Source organism: Sturnira hondurensis, unplaced genomic scaffold (assembly GCF_014824575.4).
Source record: "Sturnira hondurensis isolate 20B ecotype Veracruz unplaced genomic scaffold, ASM1482457v3 Scaffold0005279, whole genome shotgun sequence".
Taxonomy (NCBI): Eukaryota; Metazoa; Chordata; class Mammalia; order Chiroptera; family Phyllostomidae; genus Sturnira; species Sturnira hondurensis.
The window spans coordinates 18,545,986-18,570,126 of NW_028077910.1; the positions used below are offsets into that span (position 1 = coordinate 18,545,986).

Sequence of the window (24,141 nt, forward strand, 5' to 3'; positions counted from 1 at the left end):
GCAGTGGGTGGCTGGATCAGCCCTGCAGAGCTGGCGCAGGTAGTAAGCCTTTATCTGTACCTCTTGGCCAAGCCTAAATTACTGCCTTGTTGAAAGCTGTCGAATCTCCGAATCTCCTTCGCTGCTGCCTCTGGCATGCGGAGCATTTATAGTTGCCTCCTTGAAGCTGCAGAGTAAATACTGCGGTGCATACCGTGCATTTTTAACCAAGCCTGTTTATCTGGCCTCTGTGTTCTGCTTGTCACTCTCACCACATGCTTAGGTTAGACGACTTGAGCCTCAGTGCCATTTTGAGTCAAGGGCACCTTCGAAGCAGGATGAGCTCATGGTAAGGGCAAGAAAATTCCAGTTTCAAGAAAGGCAAAGTTAGGTTGCCCTCTCCTTTGGAGCTGTATATTCTGCTGTTCCTTTTATTATAATACAAGTTCAAATTTACCTGAGAAAATATGTGTGGGATAGCTAGGAAAGCAACATGATATGTAATGGCAAAATCTCCTATGGAGAGAAAAGTATTCCAGTTAGTAGAACAGCATATATCTTAATTCCATCTTTCAAAGTCTGTATTTATTGGGTAGTTCTATGCAAGTCCAAGAATAAAAGTTGTACTATCCGGGCTTAGATACCCTTAATGGTTTCACCAAGTCACTGAAGATATCAAAATCAAAACTACATTTTGTTTAAAATCGGTTTAATACACTTTACTGTTAAATCAAAAGCTGAGATAAAGCTTTGGGTCCACTGAGACAGAGCCAATATTCCAACAGCTGGAAAATGTTAGAAGTCAAGGGTTCTGGCATTTGAAGAGTCATATATATATAATTATTCTTCCCCAAAAACAAAACATCTTGAAGAATGCCAAGAAAACACACTATCTCATAGGAAACCAACAAAACATAAAAATACACAAATTGTAATGTCTCTCCAATCCTTTATTTATAAAATTCACTTAACTCCTAGTACTATTTAAACGGACCCAAGGTAAGAGGAATCATTTTTCTCCTAAAGTTACGGAAACACTCTTTTCCTAAGTATGAAAAATAACCCTCATCGTTGTATTACGGCTTTTCAGGACAGGCCATCCAAAGTGGTCAGTTCAGCAAGGCAGCCAGACAGCTGAAACCATTCATAACACGGTCTGACTAAAAGGAGCAAAAAGAGAAGTTCAACCTCAGTTTCAACCGAGTTTGACTACTCAGGCCAACATGTCAGCAAGTCAGAAATGGAACTGAAATAAATATTTTACGGTAAATTTTGATACGTATTTTGCATATTCCTAGAAGCCTGTTTCCAGGAGTCTCTTTGCCTTGTCAAAACTGTCCCCTATGAACTACCCCTGCTTCTGTTACATGCCAGTAATCTCCTCACTAGCATCGCCTTCCCATGTGGAAATAACACACCACAGACTCATGTTTAAGTTCACACTCTGGGAAAGGTGGAATATTCATAAAGGACCAGCAGGAAAATACTTTACAGTCCTACATATACTGAGTATAGTTAGAACGTTCCCTCGAGAACAGCAGAGCTGAGGGGAGTGTGTGTGCATGTGTGTGTGTGAGCGCACGCCTGCTCGCACAGTATTCTTCCTGGATGTCTCCCCAGAGCAGTTCATGAGCACACAACCAGAAGTCTGAAGTTAGAGGCATAACCCTCTGCCAATCGGCCGATTTACTTTATATTTCCTTAAGAAGAGAGTATTAGAGGGTCGTGAACATCTTCCCAGTCCCAGGGAAACGTTTCAGACTACCAATCACAAAGAGCAGTGGATTTTCAATTAAATTACCAGGAGCACTAGACGTGCGCCCCAGTGCGTTCTCAATCGGAGGAAAGGTCCTACAGAGAAGAGGTTTGAAAACTGCTGACTGAGAATAATAACAGCGTTCCCTCCCGAGGGATGTCATGAGAACTCAGTAATAGAAATGTATGAAATGCTCAGAACATGGGTTTGCACGCTGCAAAAGCTCAACACAGCCTGGCCAGAATGCTGATACCACTAACGGGTTCAGGTCTCAGCCGTGCAGGTAGTTTAAAGAAAATGAAGCCCAGACGCTGCTGTGGTTCCATGTGTAGAAACAACACACCTAACACCTCCAGCTTTTAAAGAACGATCACTTCTAACAAGCATCTGAATGGCAGAGCTTCGAAACTGGACAGACAGGGAGCAAGCCCACAGACAGGCGTACCTCTTCTTCTTGGTGATAATGAGCACGTCGTTAAAGAGAAAGAAGTACACTTGCTGTTTGGACGTCCTTCTTGAGAAAAGTACAGTGTCTTCTACGTAGGCTGTCAGTTCACCTCTCTTTACCAACCACCGGGAGGAGGAGACTAGAGGAAAAGGCTATGGAAAGAGAAAAACTCAGCACCCAAAGCCAAACGAGAGTACTTTTAAGGTTATTATATGTAAAATATAAACCTTACGAACAAACAAATTATACATATTATGGCATGCATCATTATTTTAGGTATATTATGGTGAAACAGAATTAGAGAAGTATAGTAATTCTCCAATAAAAAATGAAAAAGAGCATTTTATTTCCCAATACTAAAAAACACTAATTTGCCTATATGTAACTAAAACTCAATATAAAACTGATACTGGGTCAACTAGAAAGTATCATGTTAACTCTATTAACTTTCAACTGAGAAAGAAGGAGTCACTTAAAACCAAAAAGCCTCAGAAAGAAATCTATCAGTAACAACTGCTGGTTTTTTACATTTCACAAGTCAGAATCTAAACATACAGGAAAATATAGATAACTATAGTTAAGCAACAAATATAAAAGTCTACATTTACTTTATGAACTAAACAGACTTTATTCAAAAGGGAAAAAGTCCTCTCAAATGTGTGATTTGTCTACTAATTCTTAGCCATATTCTGAAGAACACCTGTTCTTAAGTTTATGCTAGTTTTCCTCATAGAAATTCACTTCTGAAAGCATCATGCTATTTCCTGGTTGGGATAACAAAGTTTTCCCCAAATAATCCATCTTAATCCCACAGAAAAGGCTGGATACAAGAAATTACATAGTTTTAAAAAATTTTTTCAGTTTCCAACTGAAAAACTCTCAAAACCACAGAATAATCCTTACCCTTGATATCTCTGTTTTTTTTTAAGTTACCAGAAGTGCTTACTGCCAAAAAGCTGACTTACAAAAACTAGATCCATAAAATGAGCCAAAGTTCTTGGACACACAAAACATAACTGTGTAACTGTGGAAGTGTAGTGCAACCAAATGTCATCCTTTTCGGGGAATAATGATTAAAAATAGCTATAGGAAATTGGAGATATTAGGAAGGAAGGAAGTAAGCTAAGAAAGGATTTATTTTTTTAAAACTTTATAAAAGACTTCTATAAGCAGGTTCCTCATCAGTTATGTACTGCTTTCCTGGAGGTTTACAAAGAATGAAAGATTATGGCTGACCTCAAACTTTCAAAACTTGCTATTAAGTGAGTACATCGAGTTTCCAGCCTCCGAATCTCAAATCAGACGTTTATCCAACAGGAATGGCTGAAACTTAAAGTGCCGACAGACGAAGAGAGTGCCTGGGTGACTGGTGAGCCCATCAGCACACAAGAGGTCGCCACAAAGAACTGAGAGTCCGGTCTGGTCCCGCTGAAGGTACGTAATTGCTGGACCACAGAGCTACTTGCTCTTGCATGGAACCCTACCCGGCGAACCAAGGGCAGTTTTAAGTTCCAGTGTATGTGCCACCTCCTATGGCTACTCTTAGTTTAGGAAGTGGGGAAAGAAAGTTTTTCAAATTACTGTCTTGTCTTTAAAATACATTGATTTTTATGGACTCCGCATACTCCACCAGATGCAAATAAATTTCTAGTGAATATCTAAAACTGAGAGTGGCTTTCAATAGGTCTATTTCTTTTGAGAACAAACATCTGACATTATGTGTTTTTTTTTTGTTTGTTTCAGAATTGATTGTTAGGAGATAAAACTCATTCAGTGTTGGGGCGGGGAGGAACAGCAGCTATGAAAATGACCACACCAAAATCTGAACAAGCCTCAGTGGGCAGTCCTGGAGTTCAGAAACCCTAAGACCAGAATCCAGGTGCACCTCAAAACCCAGAAAAGGAATCCATGAACAAAAATATACCCCTAACGGTACTGATACAACAATTCCCATGGAAAAAGACTTTTGTGTTCCTTGGTACCTAGAAAACTAGCCTCAGCATAAGATTCAACCAATTTTGTGGGCCAGTGAGACAAGGAAGAGACAGTGATGAGCAAATATTTTTTAAATTGATGTAAAATTAATAATTTAACCACTTAAAAGTATGTATATGATTCAGTCAGTGGCTTCAGTACACTCACAATGCTGTGCAATGATCACAGCTACCTAATTCCAGAACATGTTCATTACCCTAAAAGGAAACCCCAAATGTATTAAGGACTCACTCTCTAATCTGCCCTCCCCCAAGGCCCTGGCAATCAGGATTCTACTCTCTACCTCCATGGATTCGCCTATTCTGGACATTTCACATCAATGGAATTAATGCGATACATGACCTATTGATACTGAGTCCATTTGCTTTCACTCAGCATTAACGTTTTCGATGTTCATCCATGTTGTAACATGTACCAGGGCTTCATCCCTTTCTGTGGCCAAATACTATTTCATTGGATGGCTATACCACATTTTTTTTATTACTTCACCAACTTTGTTAATGGATATTTGGGTTGTTTCCACAATTGGGCAATAATAAATAATGCTGCCATGACCATTGATGTAAAGGGTTTTTTTTTGAACAACCACCTTTAGTTCTTTTGGGTATGTACCTTGGAGGGGAACTGCTGGGTCATGTAGTAATTCTGGTTGGCTTTTTGACGAACTACCAAGCTGTCTTCTACAGCGCTGTGTCCTTGTCCTGAATAAAACTGTCTCAAAGGCTCACGTCAGCTGCAACATGGCACAGCTCTAAGCTACTCCAAAATTTTCAGGGAGATGGAGGGCCCTGGTGGCAGGAAAAAGATTCTGCTGTGTTTTAACTCATGCCTGAGACCTGATGGGGCACGGGGCTAGGATGAGGCAAGTGCGGGGGAAGCACGCAAAGGGAGAAAGGCTGGTGGTCCAGGCTGACGTGCTGGTGATTTTAGCCGTGTACTGATGGGTGCCTTGCTGGCTGCGGGGTGACACCAGCACTTCCCAGGAGAAACTGGTAAGTCAAGGCTCCTTTTACTTTTGCTGCTGATGGCATTTCCTAAAATAATCAGAGACCAATTGCAGGGAAGGACAAGATTCTTTGGGGGTGATGGGAGAAAGATGGGTTTTGAAATTGCTGTGAATTTCTGGATGAGGACACTGTAACTATTTAAAAAAGTATGTATGCATTTGTATTGAGTTTACAAGTACCCATCGTCATCTATTCTACGCAGAATTATGGATCCTGTTTCTGCCCCTAAACCTTTATAGTCAAGATGTGGTGGGGGGAGAGTTTACTCTGATCTGCAAGTCAGGACATCGGGACCCCAGCCCTGATTCTACCACCGCTCACCAAGCGAACCTGTTAACAACGAACTTTTCTTTGGGCATTTGTTTCCTCATGTGTAAAATAAGAGGGTATACATAGCTGTACTGTACAGTGGTCCCCACACTGTATGACAGGCCAGTGATCTGCTCTCTGCAGCGGGCCATGAAACGCTGATCATTAACCACTGCATGACTAGGAACACTTTTACTATAGAAAAAACATGACCTGTCATTTTAAGTTGCTCAGTAAAATTTACAGGTCATAAGACAAAAATCACAATTGTGAGCATTCACATCCTTTCAGAACTCAGCTATCCACCAACAAAGGACTGAGCGTGGCCTAGATTTCTCAGTAATTGTCACTTTCTTTTTTGTTCCCCTTGTCACCTGCTCCAAGCAGCATCAGATTAGCAGGAACAGGCAGCACGTAGTCAATAAAGAATTATGGGAGAAAAATAAATTTGCAAAGAACAATCCACAAACAATCTTGTCTTGCAAACCAGACGAGGAACATCCTTATCTGATTCGGGAGAACACTGTAGTCCAGCTTCCGGGATACCACTGGTTTGCAGGACACTCTGAGTACACTGAAAAACTCTCCTTCCCATTCTAAAATTCTATTATTTTTAACTACCCTTTTCCTAAGTTTGGTGTCTTCCTCGGGGCTGGGGGGCGCAGGATGCTCTAGTTAGATAACCCCTGACTCTGTGGCCTGTAGGGAGGTCACTTGGTCTGGCAGGATCAAGAACGGAACTGTCCCCGGCATTTGCTGCACCCTCTATCGGCCTCTCTCTAATCAATTTATGGCCCTTCTTTGAAACGCCAAATCCTACCCACTTTGTTGCCCTCAACTTGCCTCTCTATTTTCAGAAGACTTAAGCAAGAGCCGTAATAAATCTGTTTATGTAAAAGTGTGAGAATACCTTAATTTTAAATTCCAGCTGGGAGTTAATTGTGTACATCATTTCCGTTCTCTCCATCTTCCGAGCGCCTTCATTGCACAGTCGAACCAACTGGGAAGACAGAGAAACAGGAGGGCTGAGAGGTCAAGGAGAGAAACCTCACTTTCAAAAGCAGATCTCTTGCAGGAAATAATTAGCACTCGGGAAGCTCCAGAGACTCATTTCTGACAGTTCAAGTTCTCAGGTTTACACAGTGAAGCCTTTGTACTCAGTTAGAAATGGCATTGCTAGTTTGTGAAGACAGGGGAAAAATTATCCTGGAAATTTTCAGGGACGTATGTTTTTCATGTGTTCTTACTCCACCACGCCCTCCACACACAGGTCCCTCCCACAGGCCAGGTCCCTGTGCTTCCTGCTCCTTCCCTCTGCCCCTCCTCCTGACCTCTACTCAAGGGAACCTCCTCCTGTGGCCTCAGGGCATGTGCACCTTCCTCCTCATTTCCAAGTCTGAGCAGCTGCAGGCAGACTACCAACATCAAAGGCAAGTTCTAAACAGAGTGGTACGTGCAATGCATATGACTGGTAAACAGAATAATGAAAGAGGGAAGCCTTTATTCAGGTGGAACCCAATGGTTGATGATTCTTCAAGGAAGGCCAAGCTAAGGAAATTCTCTTTAATTAGAACTAATAAGTTGTCTACAACCAAAATGCATACGGTCCTTTAGTGAACACCTGTGATGTTGTGATTTATAATAAGAAATACATGGTTAGTCTCTGTCCATACTACCCGGCACATAGCACCTAAAACCCTTGTAATTTCCTAGTAGGAGCCATAGGGACATCTTTAGTTATAATAGGATATTTATAACACGCCCATTTCAACAGCACCTGAGTTTATGTTAATGAGGTAACTTTTGGAAAGCCCTTAACATGAGATGAGGCTGGCTGACAGGAGAAGCAGCCAAGAGATTAGAATGTAGGTTCAGACTCTCAGTCCCTTCCCCTAAGCTTCTCGGGGGGTGGGGACAGCGGCTGGAAATCGACTTGATCACTAATGGCCAATGACTTACTTAATCAGTCATGCCTACATAATGAAACCTCCATAAAAATCATGGTACTGTGACATCCAGCCGAAAAGGGACCTCACCCACTTTGACAAATGTGACAAATGGCCCTGCTACATTTAGCCGCAGCAGCAAAGAGCTATTCTCTGTAAGCGTCTGAAAGTGCTTACACAATCTTTATTCTCATGGAAGAGCGGAAGGGAGACACAATCATTACAGACTGAGATCTGAAAGTAAAAAAACAAACAAACAAACAAAGAAAAAACCCAGGGGAGTTGAGAGGAGGAAGGTGGAGAAGAAGGTCTCTCTGGAGAGGTCATCTTCACCAAAAACTGAAGGAAAGGAGAGAAGGAGCCGCGAGCCAGGCAGAGTGGACCATGATGAGCAAAGGGCCAAGATGGAAGAGTGCTGGTGTCCCTGAGAAAGTAAGAGACCCTGACACAGGAAGCTGACCCAAGATGCAGCTAGATAGGCAGGCCAGGGTCAGAGCATGCAAGCTGTTAAGGCATCTGGACTGTAGTCTTAAGTGCAAGGAGAAGCCACCAGTAGGCTTTCAGCAGCGACCTTCACAAATGCAAAAATTATTTCCTGAGCTGGGCATATCAGTGATTTCCACCAGGAGACTAGGGGGATAATTCTGATATTCATGACTCATAACAGAGAGAAAGAAATGCTGCCCAACAAGAAAACAAGTCACTGGAACAGCTTTTCTTCACGGAGCGCCTTTTGTACACTTCCAGTATCCAGGTAAGGCAATTCACTGGTCCCCCTCATTCTGCCAACCTTTCCTAAAAGTACCAGTATCGGATTAGGTTCATAAGAGATACCTGAAGGACCGAAATAGTCTCCTGTAACTGGGATGTGAAAGCTTGAAAAAAGTTAACGACCACTCCCAATTCAGTTCAACTCCTACCTCTCTCTTCTCTCTTCTGTGTGAATTCAACTTCTCAAGAGCAGCCACATCAACTTGGACAAATCTCTTGCATGTTCAAGGCTAAACTGCTCTAGTAGCTCCTCCCAGAGACACTCCCCTCCTCGACTCCTGCAGGGAGGCAGCACAGGATTCGGGTTCCCGGAGCAAAAACCCATTGGCAGCAGGGCCGTAGGTGACTTCACACCTGTCAGGCAGTTTCTTTGCTTCACCGCTTCCAAAGTGGGATGTGCAGATCACCGATGGGGCAAGAAGTGAATTTAAGTGGCTGACAGGTTGCCATGGTTTGAATGTTTGTATCTCTTCCGAATACAGATGTTGAAATCTTAACCCCCAAGGATGATGGTATTAGGTACAGCCCTCATGAACGGGATTTTAACTGTTTTGTAACAGAGGCTCCAGGGAGCCTCCTGGCTCCTACTGCCCTGTGAGGACACAGTAAGAAGTCTGCAGTCTGAAAGAAGGTGCTCAGATGACCATGCTGGCACCATCTTGGACTTTTCAAACTCCAGAATTGTGAGAAACACCTCTCTGTTGTTTATAAGCCACCAGATCTACAGTATTTTGTCCTCAAATGAACTAAGACAAAGATAAACTTATTTTTAATACAAAAATGTCAGAAAAACAAGTAGCTCATAAAACCTGTGATTTTTAAAAATTATTGGTGAGGATGAGGATAAGTAAAATTGAGCCAATGTAAAGAAGATTCAACAGTATTTTACAGAAAAGTGGTACAAAGACACACCGACCTCAAGGGTGGAAATACATAGCGTTCTCATGTTTAGGGAGCTTCTGATGCCATCCTCATCTTTGCCTGCATGCCTAGCCCACTCAGTGTCCTCACCAACTTACCTTTATTGCTTTCTCTCAGCTGGATATTCCTATCAGCAGTTAAATATACCCCTATTTATCTCGTCTTCAAACAAACAACAAAACACCCTCATTCACTTCCCTGTCAGCTAAGCTCTCTCTCTTCCCACTCACAGCCCCGTGGTTGAAAGAGCTAGCTACCCTTGCTGGCTGGCTGCAGGCACACATCCTCTACTCGTTCCTTAATACACTCCAACCTGCTCCCTCACCCATCACTGCAGAGTCACACCCACCTGATGACAAACCCAACACACTATCTCACTTCATGTTTCGGGAGCACTGAATAGGGCTGACCTTCCTTCCACCAAACCATCTGCTATTTTGCCAGAGCTTTACGGTTTTCCTCTTCCTTGGTATGTTCTGTTTTGATCTGCAAGTCTCCTTTTCTCTAAACAAGACAAATGTTGCTGTTGTTCACGGTTGTATCTGACTCACTACTCTTCTTCTTCCACATACTCTTTCTGGGTAATCTCAGCCACTCTCCCAGGCTGAAAAGCCCTCCATACGCTGATGACTCCCAGATTTGTGCTTCCAAGTCCGGACTCTCCACTGAGCTCCTGCCTTATTTATTCAGCCCACTTGGACATCCCATAGGAATCTCAGTACATATCCATATCCCCAGTGGAACTCATCAGCTTCTCCCGTGTTTCTACTGCAGAGACAAGTAGGAGGATCTGTCTCGCTGGCCAAGCCAGAGGCTACATTCCTTGACCTCTGACCCCAGTATGCTCACCCCTTCAATCTCTATTCCATGCCTGCCTCCCCCAAATTATAGGTTTGCTTCTCACCATCTTTCTATCCTGTCGGTATGCATCATTGCCATGTCTAGCCTAATCAACTATAAAAAACCCTCATAATTGGTCACCTTGACAACCCATGAATTTACAGCTTCTGCATCATCTTAGGATGAGGTTGACAATTCCCAACGTGGCTCCCCAGTACTCTCTCCTAGACTTGTGACTGGGCTCTCCAGCGACATGGAGAACATTCCAGGTCTTCAGATTCTCCAAACACTTTCTTGCCTTTGAGCTTCTCTGTACATCTCAGACATTCTCTTTTTCCCCATTCCCTGGTTTACAGCTATTCTTGCTTTAGGGTTAGCTTAAACACTACTATTTCTTCCCTGTCTTGTCACTCACCACCCTTTATTGTAACTCCTATTTACCATCTGCCTTCCCCTTTACACGGCACATTTCATGAGGGCTGGAACCACAACTGTCTCGTTCATCACTGTATTTTCAAGGGCTGGCATTACGCCTGGCACAGTAGTTGAGAGGCAATAAATATTTATTTAATGAGAGAATGAGTAAACAGCCATTCAGACACCACAAGAAAATGAGATGTCTATAGGCCCTCAAAGCAAGACTGGCTGACACAGTAAACATGAGCATTTCATTGGAGTATAGCAGACATCATTTTGTTTTTCAGCTACCTAAAGAATGCTGTGCAAATGGCTATGAGAATCTACAAATTTTCAGCATCAAAGCCGGATGCACTCTCTCCCGAGCTGTTTGAATGGTTGCCTGCCCGATGAGCTTCTCCACACCCACCTTGCTTACTTCCTTCAAGGCTCTTTTACAGACTTCATACTTCGGAGAGTCTTTAGGTGTTTTTTGGCAGATAGTCTGCAACAAAGTAAAAGAAGAAAAAATCAACTGATTTATTTTATTCAGTACAATAAAACCAGTACCCAGACATAACCTCTTATTCATAGCAAACTTACCCATGCTGAACATAATACTGTGGATGGGTGTGACAATGACATTAATATCCAATTAGAAAACTAGGAAACGGTCATTAAATATACAGAATCCAAGGCCATCCAGGAAGTGGTTAAATAAGAGGACAGACTTTGGAGGCGGACAAACCTGATTTCAGATCTGAGTTCTGTCTCTTCCTAACTCTTTGACCTTGGGCAGGTCATGACTCCTTCCTGGGTAAGCCTCAGTTTCTTCATAGGTAAATTCAGGACCAACCATGTAACCAGGTGTGGTTGCAAGGGTTAAATGATAACACATGTCAAGTCCTTTATGAGTGTCTGGCACACAGTAGGCCCTCAATAAATAACGAGATTACTTTGTCATCATCATCATCATCATTAAAAATTAACTGGTTTTGTAGATGACACAATTAAATAAAAGATCAAGATATAAAGGCTGCTAAATTCTCCCCTGATATATTTATGCTGCAATTTCTGTGAGGATAAAATTGAGCTCAAAGAGGTCAATTCAAGGTAAACCGAATGACCTATAACTTGTGAAGCTACACCCATTCAAAACCAACAAAACCCTTTTAATTGTTTAAAAATGTTCACTCAATTAGGCTTAAATCATCTGCAAACAAGTTTCACTAAATCTCCAAGTGAAGTAAAGTTGAAGAGACAACATTTGAAGTACATTTACATGCTGCCTCAGGGGCCAGATTCTGATACATGAGAGCATATTACGACAACGGGCATCAAGTGAAGGCGGAAGGTAGCTGGGACCTAGCAAACACGGGTCCCTGAAATGCAGATGAGTACCAGGCCCCTAACCTTGAGTTCAGGTGTCAGGTTGCCATATGAGTTCAGGTGTCAGGGATGTCAGGACAAACACAAGGAGAGCCATCTGTGGGTTTATATTCATGGTTCCCGGGTTTTTCTGACAATGACCCACTTGACAGCGGAATTCAACACATTTAACACCACAACCAGTACAACATACAAAACGGAAACAAGTTTTTTTTGAAATTATATTTAAGTACATTATGAACCATGTACACATTATGTACTATATGTTCTATTCTAATTGTTTTAAACTGCTCGTTTTTCAAAAATCAATTTTATGACCCACTAATGAGTTTTAAAGCAGTTTGAAAAACACTGGTTTGTGTTCCTGAGAGCAGGAACATGTACATTTTGTGCATATGGAATTTTCTAGAGAGAATAACTACAGTTCTACTCAGAATCTCAAAAGGGCCTCTGACCCCAAAACATTCAGCGCCCACTGAACAATAAGGGAATAAATCTCCAACAAATATATGAGATTTTGTGGGTCTAATCTATTTAGGCAATGTTTTCAAAATGAAGCAGAGGAAGAATATAAGGGACTGAGGGATTGTGACCCACAGACTTTAAGGAAATATGGCTAAAATGCATTTTTAGAAGAAAAAAAGGACCCTGAAAATTCGTAACAAGAAATTTCACATTTAGAAAGCACCTATTTCTTATTTAAAAATAGTAAAGCTTAAAATATTTCCCTGTGTAACTCAACATTTCATAGTTTTATAAAAAGCTTTATAACCTACATAACACAAACCTTTTTAAAGTGACTCTTTACTTCTGATAAATCTTACAGAAGAAAGCACAGTACTTCCTTCTTGAAGCAAGTTTTGAAACACAATATAACTCAGCACAAGCTATTGTACTATTATATTAATTTAGTCAAGAAACATTGTCTATTGTCAGGCTTAACATTTACTATTTAATTTGTTTTCATGCCAAATGTGTAGGTACCCATTATCCTTATTTTCAGATGCAGTTAAATTATCTGCCTCAAACCACATAATAGGTGGCAGAGAGAGAGTCTGTCCCCAGATCTGTCTTACTCTGTCGCGGAAAGACTTCTCTACCCCAAGTTTCCATGTCAGAGTCCCCTCCCCCAAAGTGCTGCGGGTGATGGGACCGGGAGGAAGCTCCATCTGGCTGGAGGGGCCCTGAGGAAGGCTTTGTGAGAGAAGGCACACTGGGGCCAGTGCTTCAGAGATGCGCTTGCTCTCATCGAGGGGAAATGGAAGAGAGAGAAGTGGAGGCCAAGAACAGTGTGAACGAAGACGCAGAGTGGGAGAGTCGGGGCATGCGTGGGGAAGGAACAAATTAGGATGGAACCTGAAAATAAACCTTTTCTAAGTCAAAATTTGGTTTTGATCACCTGGCTGCATTCTATCCTTGATAAGGATTAATCTAAAAAAATTAGAGAGCTAAATTTTCAAAATTCTGCCAGTTTTTCAACACTCATAAGAAGGTTCTAAGTTACAAGTAATGGATGGGAAGGGGGGGAGGTGGTAAGTAGGCTGAGGTGAACCTGGAGAGCAGTGGGGTGCTGTGAATTCTGAGAAGACCACTGAAAACTCCCCCAAACCACACAGAAGAGCCAACAAACTGACTCACTGTAAAAAGTCCAATGCTATTTCAGAATATATCTTAGAATTGGTAATGAGATACAGAAAATATAATTTGTTTTGTAACCTTATCCAGTCATAATTTTTGCTATATTTTTATCCTGTGTTTTGATTTGTACAAATCAAGTAAGCTAAAACTGCCCTATTAACATTATGATCAATTTTAAAATAGAACTATGACAAATACTTCAATGTGATCATGAACTCTCTGCCCCCGTGGCTGGGCGGCAGCTGTGTTGGCTGTTCTGCTCTCACGGATGCCCATGCAGATCCAGCCCTTCCAGTGCGCAGGCCCCTCAGCCCACCAGCCCCCCGCTCTCCCAGCTGCGCTCTATCCCAGGCAGTCTTCACTCACTCCTCCCAGCCACTATTCAAAATCAATACTTGTTTTCCTCGTGAATGTTCTCTAAAATAAGAAGGAAGCTGGACTTCCCATGCCCACTTTGTACACTGCAAGGCAGGGGCAAGTTTATGCCTTGTGGTCCTGAAGTCTCATTCCCTGGGAAGCACCTTGAGCACTACATGGAAGGGGTCGTAGTGACTGACCTCAGGAGACTAAGGCCCAGAGAGATCAAATGAGTGAGCTGCCCAAGGTCACAGGCCTAGTGGCTCAGCCCGAACAGGAATCCAGGACTCCTGATTCGAGAAGTCAGTATTCCTCCCATTCCAATGTTGAGTAAGTCACACAATCTAAATTCTTTAGTGACCTCACAAGCCTAAATTGAAGATGATTTCCAAAGATATAAGACAAGAGAGAGACTTTCCAACCGAACTTAATCAGGAGATTTTAGAGAGGGGCTAGGCATCAATTTCAGGGAAAGGAGAATGATTTTCTTAATCAGATCCACAGCACTACAGCCATCCACAGAGGAAAGAGCCCGCCGGTCAGGCCTTACGTCCATCAGCAGGGGAAGGCGAGTCACCCTCTGCATGGGCAGAATGAGGAACGAGATCATGGGCAGGTTCCTACAGTCTTCGTGGGACTCGATTCTCGACAGCACTTCCTTGAAAGAGGGATTGGTGGCTCTGAGGACAAACGAAGAAGAAACTTCAGTGCACCATCTCGTCAAGTTAGGAAGCAATTAAACATGAAGTATAAAATGCTGTGATAAATTCACATCTTATCAATGATTTTTAAATATATGGAACAACATGAACACATAATTACGTAGGTAGACATGGAAGGCTTCTCTGGCTTTTACAGTAACATTGAACAGAAGATGCGGGTTCAAGGTAGCCGTACGAACATGCTGAGCTAGGAATTTACAGGAGTGGGAAGTAAAGGAGGAGGCAATGGTATCGTGACGGTGGACACATGGACTGCACATGAGTACACAGACTAGACCTCATGCCCGATAACCTAGAAACATTCCCTAAAAAGATAACAAATGGTTTGTTTTAAGCCACTTCTCTAGCCCTAAATCATCTAAGAAAGAAATGTCAGACTGTATTTATTAACTAGGAGGCTTTTGGACTTTCTCAAAGCGTGTAAGACAGAAAATCTCCAGACTATCGTCAGCCAGAGTATTTCTTCTCTCCCAGTGACATAGAAACCGTAATAATACTGTGCCAACACTTAATGGAATTTAGCAAGATATACTGACATATATGACCTTAGGTGGAACCACCCAAATAAGTTTTAAGGTAGGTCAAGAGGGGATTCCAAAAAGAATGGAGCCTCAGAAAGGTTCCAAACTTGCCAAATAACGGACCTAGTATTTGGTAAAGACAGAAGTCAAACCAACTTTCAGTGGGTGCCTTCACTCCGCGTCTACCACCTCACCTCACTCCACCCCGAGAGGAGCTTGCAGGAGCCCCACTGGGACTTGCAAAGGCAGGAGGGATGATCCTGTGTGTGGTGTCGCCACGCTGAAGGACAGGGATGAGGCCAAGAGGCAGAGCAGTGGCAGTTGTGACCTTTTTAAATAGATATCTATTGTTTTGGAAAATTAAATGATTTGGTTCTCGTCTGCTAAAAATAAATTAGGAAATAACCCAGAATAGCAAATAAAAAATCACAGAAACATTTGAATTGCATTTTCTCAAAATGAGGAGTTTTAACTTTTCCTTCCTGCTAGCTTGAAATGATTTTTAGAAAGTTAAAAGGAAAAGAATCATATTCAAAACCAGTTGCATCTTTAAATCACTTAGTCCCCCACCCCCTCCCAAAGAGTCTGAGTAAAGAGTTTGGAACGGGTGCTGGGCTCTGTTTGTTTGCTTGTTTCCAGATTCCCAGGAGTTTCCAAACTGCAGCTGAAGCTGAATGTCACTGTCCTAAAAGTACATTCACAGCAACTGCAACAAAGCTCCTGAAAACACAGCTACTGATTTCCCAGGCGAAAGCTCAAAGGGTGGCATCATTAAGCTCATTTCAATAAAACCTTAATTTCTTAAGAGTTACATAATGTACAGCACTTCCTACTCACATTTTTTAATCCTGAAAAAAAGTGAGAACAAGTTCAAATTTAGCTCTAATTTCAGGCTCTGTTTTCAAACATATAACTTGCACGTTCTAACCGCTACAGAGCAACAGGGACATCAGCCGTTCTCAGCAGGGGTGGGGGTATGAAAAATGAGGGGCATGATTTCCCCACAGGGGACATTCAGCAATGTCTGCAGGCATTTCAGTTGTCACAACTGGGGTGAGAGCGTGCTACCAGCATCTTCCAGGCAGGGCCAGGGGTCCTGTTGAACATGCTACGACGTGCGGGACGGTCCCCACAACACAGAGATACTCAGCTCCAAACATCGGTAGTGCCCACAAACCCTGCTTTGTTCTGGAAACCTCATCTGGAGTTGGCAGCGGGATTTCCCACCATCCTATCCAAGACCTTCATAAGGATGGAGAGGGGGAAGGGGCATATCAGCCCTTCTCACCAAAGGGGGAGCTGCTTCTCCAAGCAGCCGGCCGAGAGGTGATCGCTCATCATTAAGCCCAACCTCACCACAGGCTCTCACACATTGCAGAGAAGTGGACCAGACTTCCATGCAAAGTTCTCAAATGCTGCAACTCATAGGAGGGGACAGGAACGGTAACAGCCAGGAGGCCCAAAGTGAGTTCACAGCAGTGTACAACTGCACCGTAAAACCAGTGCGATAAACAAGGCCCCCGAAAATAAACACAGACATTACTGAGCAACTACCGAGTCTTTTAAGGACAGAGATGGAGTATGTATCACACCAAAACTCACAGGAACCTAAATAGGACAAGGAAAGGTGTGGAGGGAATATACAGGTTAACTGTTTTTTGTTTCATAATTAAAATCTTTAAGAACTTCCCCCCCACTGGTTTCCCTCAGATCTTCCCTTCCCCCACTACCCAAGGGGACAATCAGCAACTCCTCCAAATAAGTCAATAGCGCTGTCATTTGAATGGAGGAAGATTACAGTGACAGAGAAAACCCGGGATCCTAGACACTAATTCCTCCCATTTCAAAACTCCCTCTCAGCCTCAGGCAAAATACTTAACAGCCAGTTAACTAAAGGCTCAGAAAAACTGGGGCATTTGAAATGATGATGACAATAATTAAAAGCCAAAGTAAGAAAAACAACACTCTAATTCCGTCATTGATTTAGAGAGAGAATTCTCCACAGATGAGACTTTTCTACTCAAACACGCTCGTCCTGGAAAAGTGACTTGTCTCAAAGGTTTCTCCCTGGAAACCACCCATCGGAAGGCGTTACTAAATATGATTTAAGAGACCGATTAATTTCTGACAACGAAGACTGTAACATTCAACACAGCTTACAACAACTTTTGCAGCGTCCGCTGTTGGTAGACTTCGTTGGTGCAGTATTTCACGTAGGGGTCAAACGTGGACGCCGTGTGCTTCTCCACAATGTCACTTATGTCGTCGATGAAGATGTTATTCTGGTGCCTTGCTTCCAGCTCCGTAAAGAATCTGAAGGAAAAAAAAAAACAGAACAAAACAAAGAAAAGCGTTTATGCTTTCTTTCCCATACTTTAATAACAGGCTATCCTGGGGGGTGTTTTCAGACAGGGTTTGAAAAAAATCAACAGTACCAGTACTGACTCAAAAAGATACAAGCCAAAAATGTCAAAACGTGTTTCCATTTAAACCTGTCCTAACACCTTATACTTCAAGTAGCTGGTTTAAAACATTGATGATCCAGTTCATTTCTATGCTTCCTGGTATATTTTGGAATACACAGATTTCACTATTTTTTAAACATTCCCTAGATATTAGGGGAGGGGAGGTTGATGTTTAAGTATTTTATTATGTTGAAAAGCCTAAGAGCAAAACACCTAAATAAATGCTTAAAAAACAAGTCTGACATAAACCTAATTCTAAGTGTCCTTTCTCTCAAAATAAAAGTAACGGCATTATTTTAAATCTAATAACAGGTATGACATTTCAGTGTCTTCATGAAAAACTCAGGTTGCAACTGAGGGCTGGCAGACTCTGAGGAGGTCTGTATTTGTATGTGCAGATACCGTGTCCAGTCCAGTCAAAATTAAAGTTCAGATAAATAATGAACAATTTTTTTAGTACAAATATGTGTCAAATATTGCATGAGCACCTTGAATTTTATCTGGCAACCAAGGATCACATCCAATTTCAACAGATCCTCACAGTCACGTATTTGAAACAGGTTCGCGCCCAGAGCGCTGCTGCTCCAAACACAGCCCCCAGGCCAGCAGCACTGGCATCACCCAAGCCCCTGTGAGAAATGCACAGTCTCAGCAGCCACCTCCCCAACCCGGCATTTCAGCAAGCTCTCCAGATGATTCAAACAAACACTAACGTGTGAGAACTGCCCCAGAGCCCACACCCTGTCCGAGTTTGGAATGGGAGGAAAATCTACTAGAAAGAACTATCACACAAGGACCAAATGATTTTTCAAAAAAATGTAATGAAGAAATGAACAGTAATTTCTAACGCTGGCTTCTGAAACAGCAATGGAAGGGAAATTTGGTTTTCTGTAAGTTCTTTGGCATTAAGCACATCACTGCTCCTTACCAGTTTGCTGGTTGGACTCATACAAAAATTCAAGGCCGACCGTGAATGAGAAAACAGAAATTTATACAAGATAATAGTAAATATGGGCTAACATTTTCTTACATTTATATCTCAGTTATTTTCAAAGAAAAGCCTGGTACTAAGAAATAAAAGAGTCGAGATATTAAGAGGCTTTGTTTTTAAAGACTTACATGCAAATCAAACTCATTTTAGTTTAAATTGTATTATTAACTTTTCATCACTACCTTTTTTGTCTTTTAAAGTTTCTGTAGGAGCTCAAACACAAATACATTTTAACTCCCTGAAGGGTAAAATCATTATACTCTTGCGAAACCACCTACATTTCCATTTCCTTTAACAAATAACTTAGAGAAAATAATCAATATGATTCCCACCCACAGATTACAATGGGCCGAGTCATCCAAGCCCCTTGTTTAAAACTGCAGGGGAAAAACCTACAGCAGACTCTGCTGGACTATTTGCCTTCCCTTTCGAGGGTTCGAGGGTCACTCTGCACAGTTCTCAGACAAGAGGCCCGAAACCACACCGGTGTGTCCCAGGTCCCAGTCAGCAGCTTCCTGTCACTGGGTCAGGACTGACTCTATGAATGTTCAAGTAAAAAAACTTCCATCCTAAAACTTCCAGCAATTTCAAAAATAACCATCTCCAAACTCCCAAAAGAAAGCTACATTTCTTAAAGGATATTTTTTATATAGACTGGTCCCTGACTTCCAGAAATGTATGATATATTAGAAAGAGAAGAATGCTAGACATAGATCAGAGAGAAAGAGAACACTCTTGTTTATAACTGCAGGTTGGGACATATGTGCATAAGGGTACTGGTGGTAGTTTCTTTTCTGTAATTACATAAACTATGCATTTTTATTGTGGTACAATATACATAACATAAAATTTGCCATTTTAACTATTTTTAATGTACAATTCACAATGTTGTGCAACCATCACCATGATCTATTTCCAAAATATTTCCATCACCCTAAAAAGAAGGTTACACCCCTTAAGCAATAACTCCCCATTTCACTTCTTCCTCAGCTTCTGATCATCTCTAACCTACATTCTGTCTCCATGAATGTGTCTATTCTAAACAATTCACAAAAGTGGAATCGCACAATATTTGTGCTTTTTGTCTGGCTTATTTCATTTAGTATAATATTTTCTAGGTTCAACCGTATTGAGGCATACATCAGAACTTTATTTCTCTTTGCGGCTGAATAATATTCCTTTAGCTGCAGACATTATATTTTTCTTATCCATTCATTTGTTGATAGATGCTTGGGCAGCTTCCACTTTCTGGCCATTGTGAATAACGTTGCTGTGAACGGTAGCGTACAAATATCTGTTTGAGTGCCTGTTTTCAAATCTGTGGGCTGGGTATATACAGAGAGATAAAATTTCAGCCTCACTGTCTCTGTGCCAACATCAGCGTGTATCAAGAAAAGACAGTACAATACCAAGAAGTAATACAGAAGCTGCTGAGTTATTGCCAGAGGGAAATTATTTCATTAAATGAAAGTTGCGAGAGAAAGCAGCCTTCCCTCCTGAGTGGCCCATGGAGGGTAGGAACCAATTAATTACAGCATGCGACCTGTTGCAGAGGCGCACAACGAGAAGCCCTGAAGTCAGAGTGGCTGAGAGCAATCGCAGGTGAGGAAGGGTGTGAGGCAGGTCTTCAGTGATGAGGATGTCGGTATTGGAGCAAAGGGGCACAGCACTTTGGGCAGGGGCAACATCTTGGGCCCGGACGTGAAACTCACTCAAGGACACGTGATTACGGCAGTGAGGCTGAGGTGTGGACCAGAGGAGGAACACAGGCAGGGACTGAGGCTGAAAAGCAGGCCAGAGCTTGACGGCAAAGGTGTGACTGGATGCTGAGGGGTTCGGGCTTAAGTCAGCGGACAATGAGAATCTGCTAGAGGTACTGAAGCCAGTAAGCCACCCAATCAGACAGGGGAAATCGGGACACTGCAGGGATGAGTGGGGAGAGACGGACTTACAAGCACGCCAGTGAGACGGCAAATTTGGGCAAGTGAGGACAGAGCCTGGCAGTGAGAAATGACAGAGAGGACACAGATTCAGGTAACAGTTTGGAGGGAAAGTTAAGAGAATGGAGAAACTCATTGGATGGGGAAGTCAGGGAGGAAGATGCTGGGATTTCTGGCTAAGGTTTCTTCCTGGAAATCAATGTGGGTCTTTATCAGGGATTTAGGGGGGTCCAGCAAGAAGGAAACAGTTTGCTATTGTCTGGAAGATGTCAGATGAACAGCTGAAAATGCACATCTGTGAGAATTCTGAGCCACAGCAATTCTAAGGAGCATGTAGTCAAGACTAGTTCATTTTTAGCTAGTTTTCCTGTAAATGCAAACTACTTGCACTTTATTGTAATTCCAAGCATCTTTGAAGAAACTGTTCAAAGACAACTAAAAAAAACAAGAAACTATTTATAAGGTCATTATCATGTAAATCCAAGAAACAAATATCTTAGAGGCAAATATCTTTTAGTTTCTTGTCTTTAGCAAAGTGTTACAATCTGAAAGAATGCAACTATACAACCAAAAACAACACTAACTTGGCTTTTCCCAATGAAAAGGAAAATTCATTTATCACAGTACAAGATTTGCCAAAGTACAAGATTAAAAACAAAATGCTAATGAAATATTTGCTTAAGCTACTAATATTTATATAAATATTTGTTTATATAAACCAAGTCACTCATCTTTTATTTTGACATTAGCACAATTAAGACACAATTTAAAGCTTTCTGTGTTAAACTGTCTGTTGGTTATTTTGGCAAATCGGCATATTTTACTAAGTACGTGGAGCTACAAAAAGACCAAGAAAGTTATTACTGAGGAATGGAGCAGTATTCCCTTAACCAAGAAAGCTGCCGGTGCACATCACATCCGAGGCACAAGTTAAAAGCATTCCGGTTCCCTGGATGAGACCTAAATGAATTTGGGAGTTATTTGGCTAACTCGAAGGATAACTGTTTAATGGAAATACATTTCAGTGTTGCAACTTTTTTCCCTGGGACAATACATTCCTTCATTTTTTCCTCTTTGTAGCATTACCCAGATGACCATGTTTTACAACCAGTCACGTTACACAACCTCTCCCTGTTTTTTTCTACCAAAATTCTAATCTCATCCCTAAAGTCTAGATTTTGAGGAAACTCTGATAACCTGAAAGGCTTCCTGAAGACACTGACTCCTAACCAGCAACTGGAGTGAGCCCAGTCTGCTGATTCACCGTCACCCACAATCACACCCAAACCTCACAGGAGTGCTTCCAACAGCCGCAGCCAGCCCGGTGACCTTCTCCCTCCGCCGATGATGGTCAGACCAGGAGGCAGGGCTTCAGGATGATAACTGCAAGCCCATGTTTGAAGAGCTTGCTCATGGCCTACTACAACCTCTTCTCCAGCATTTCCCAGCACTGTAGAGGCTATATGTTCTTTAGGCTTTTTGTGTTGCTTTATCGAGTGATATTCTTAAAAGTGGCACTGCGTTTGGGAGGAAAAAACAAAGTCGACAGCGAGGTAGCCGCTCCTGACACACTCAGTACGTGTACTTCTGCTATCTTCACTTTCTCCCGTGTGTAGTAGGCAGAAGTCCCATCTGCAGGTGTGCAGATGTGAGGCAGACACGCCCCACACCATCACTCACAGCCTTCTTCCAATTCAACTGGCAGTGTAATGGACATGTCAGATACAAATGCTCCTGGTAGCTCTTGAAAACTTTAAGGTAAATTCGACAACCCACAGAGAAAATGAACACTTAACATAGACAACAAATCTGTTTTAGTCAACTGCAAAATCTACTTCCATGCGTCTAGCACAGGACGGCAGACTTTGGAGGATGTCAAGGAGCAAATAATAATGATTTCACCATTCCTTGTACTAAGTGTAGTGGTACATACTTCCCATATACCGCCTCACTTAATTTAATCAATCCTGCATTGTGAAATGGCCACTATACCCATATTATACATAAGAAAACCATGGGACCTCATGTCAAAACTCAAAATGACTGAGCCTCAGTTTGAACCCTCAGCCAGAGCCTCTCTGAGCCCAGAACCCGTGAACACCTCTGGCCTCTGCTCACAGGTGTCTGCTGCTACTGCCTGTCTGTTTCTACTGACCAGCCCTCCAACTGGACATCCTGCAAGAAGATGAACAGCTGGACAGAAAAAGAAGTATTATTACTTTTCCAAGAAGACCAGCTGTTGCATCGTCTCAGCAAGTAAATTATGGACACCCACAGGAAAGACTCTCACAGCAGATTTATGCTGCAGCAAGACCAGCAGGACGGCAGAAGAGTGAACAACTACCCAAGGTTCCTGGTTGCACCCAGGGATGTGTTCTGGTCCCGGTTGGCACAGTGTGAGCAGTTACGGGATTACAGGGACCCTGCGAAACGCTGGGGGTTTTCGTTTTGGTCCTCCCTGTTCCCTGCTGCCCTCCTCTTTGTCTCCCTCCTCCTTCGAACCTTGAATCGTATTTCCCCTCCTCCAGGAAGCTTTCTCTGACCCCTGTGGCCTGGGTTACGCTCCCGTATTTTACGTCTTTATAAACTGCTATGCTTATCCTTCGGTACCCCTTCTATGATCGTGATTAATTATATTCCGATTTTGTTTGCATGTGTCTCTGTTAGCAAGGACTAGAGGACGTGGGGCCATGTGTATTTTGTACAACACTATTATACCCTGGCCATAGTACCTGGAACATAAGAGAAAGCCATATATTTGATGTGAAAAAATCAAATTTGTGTTTTAATCTGAGAACTAGAAAGAGGAAACCTATTCAAGGAATTTTGTTCTACTTCTGTTTTACCAAGAGTAGAACACCCACAAACTGGTCAGTATCCACCTTGCTTTACTCACTGGTAAATGAAGCCAGAGTATATTTTCTGACCACAGTCCAGGGTGAGGCTAGGTGCACCGGTGAAGACACACACTCCCAGCACACACTTTTACAATCCTGTCAAGTAAGGTCACTAAAATGACCAAATTTCTTCAGTGCCAGCTGCACGTAACTGCGAATCTTTGAAGGCCAGCCCCTCCCCCACCTGCTGGAGTGAGGATTCCCAGGTCGGGGAGGGGGGCGGGGGCGGCGCTGGGCAGCTCAGCAATCAGCTCTCTCCGGAAGTCCAGAAAGCAGGGCTCTGGTTAGAATCAGCGCTGCCCCGTGCCCTTCTCAGCACGGCACCCGTTCAAGGTACTTCGTCTTCGTTAATATCCATCTGCCTGAAGCAAACTCAAATCATTCCTGGACTTCCTCTTCACTTCGATGAGCTGTCAATCTCGGCAGCTGCAGTATCCCATCCACTCAGGCTGGAGACACAAAACATACCAGGCAGGTTTCCCATGTCTAAGTTGCTGTTATGTAACGAAAAGTCTTCACTAAACAAAGAAACATTCCAGTTAAGTGGCAGCAAAGTATGTGCTGCTGGGAACACTTTCCTAACAGAACATCAGCAGAACATTCTGTACCCTACCGAGATGAATTTACATTCTGCTGTGCAGAAGTGAGATTTGGGGCTTCTTCGGGGATGTTTTGGTAGTTAGGTTGACACTCAAGATCGGCATCTATTCCTTGGAATTTCTTTGAAAGCAAATGCATGGCGAGAGCACGGCCACCGTCCCGCGGCAGGCCCCGCTGACCGAATGTGGCACCGCCCGGACGCAGAACTGGCGTTCGGGCAGCAGAATTGGCGATCCGGCAGCAATCAGCACCC

At 42.6% G+C, this 24,141-nt stretch overlaps 1 protein-coding gene across 1 annotated transcript in view; it reads right to left on the reverse strand.

Annotated features, from left to right (window-relative positions):
• Positions 1 to 24,141, reverse strand: part of ARHGEF26 (Rho guanine nucleotide exchange factor 26) — a 114,925-nt gene that overhangs the window by 33,583 nt on the left and 57,201 nt on the right. Inside the window, exons 7-11 of the mRNA XM_037046697.1 lie at positions 17,156 to 17,308; positions 14,303 to 14,432; positions 10,799 to 10,873; positions 6,405 to 6,494; positions 2,181 to 2,335 (exon numbers count right to left, since the gene is read on the reverse strand). Of these exons, the coding sequence (XP_036902592.1) occupies positions 2,181 to 2,335; positions 6,405 to 6,494; positions 10,799 to 10,873; positions 14,303 to 14,432; positions 17,156 to 17,308 (603 nt within the window). The remainder of the gene's footprint in view (positions 1 to 2,180; positions 2,336 to 6,404; positions 6,495 to 10,798; positions 10,874 to 14,302; positions 14,433 to 17,155; positions 17,309 to 24,141) is intronic.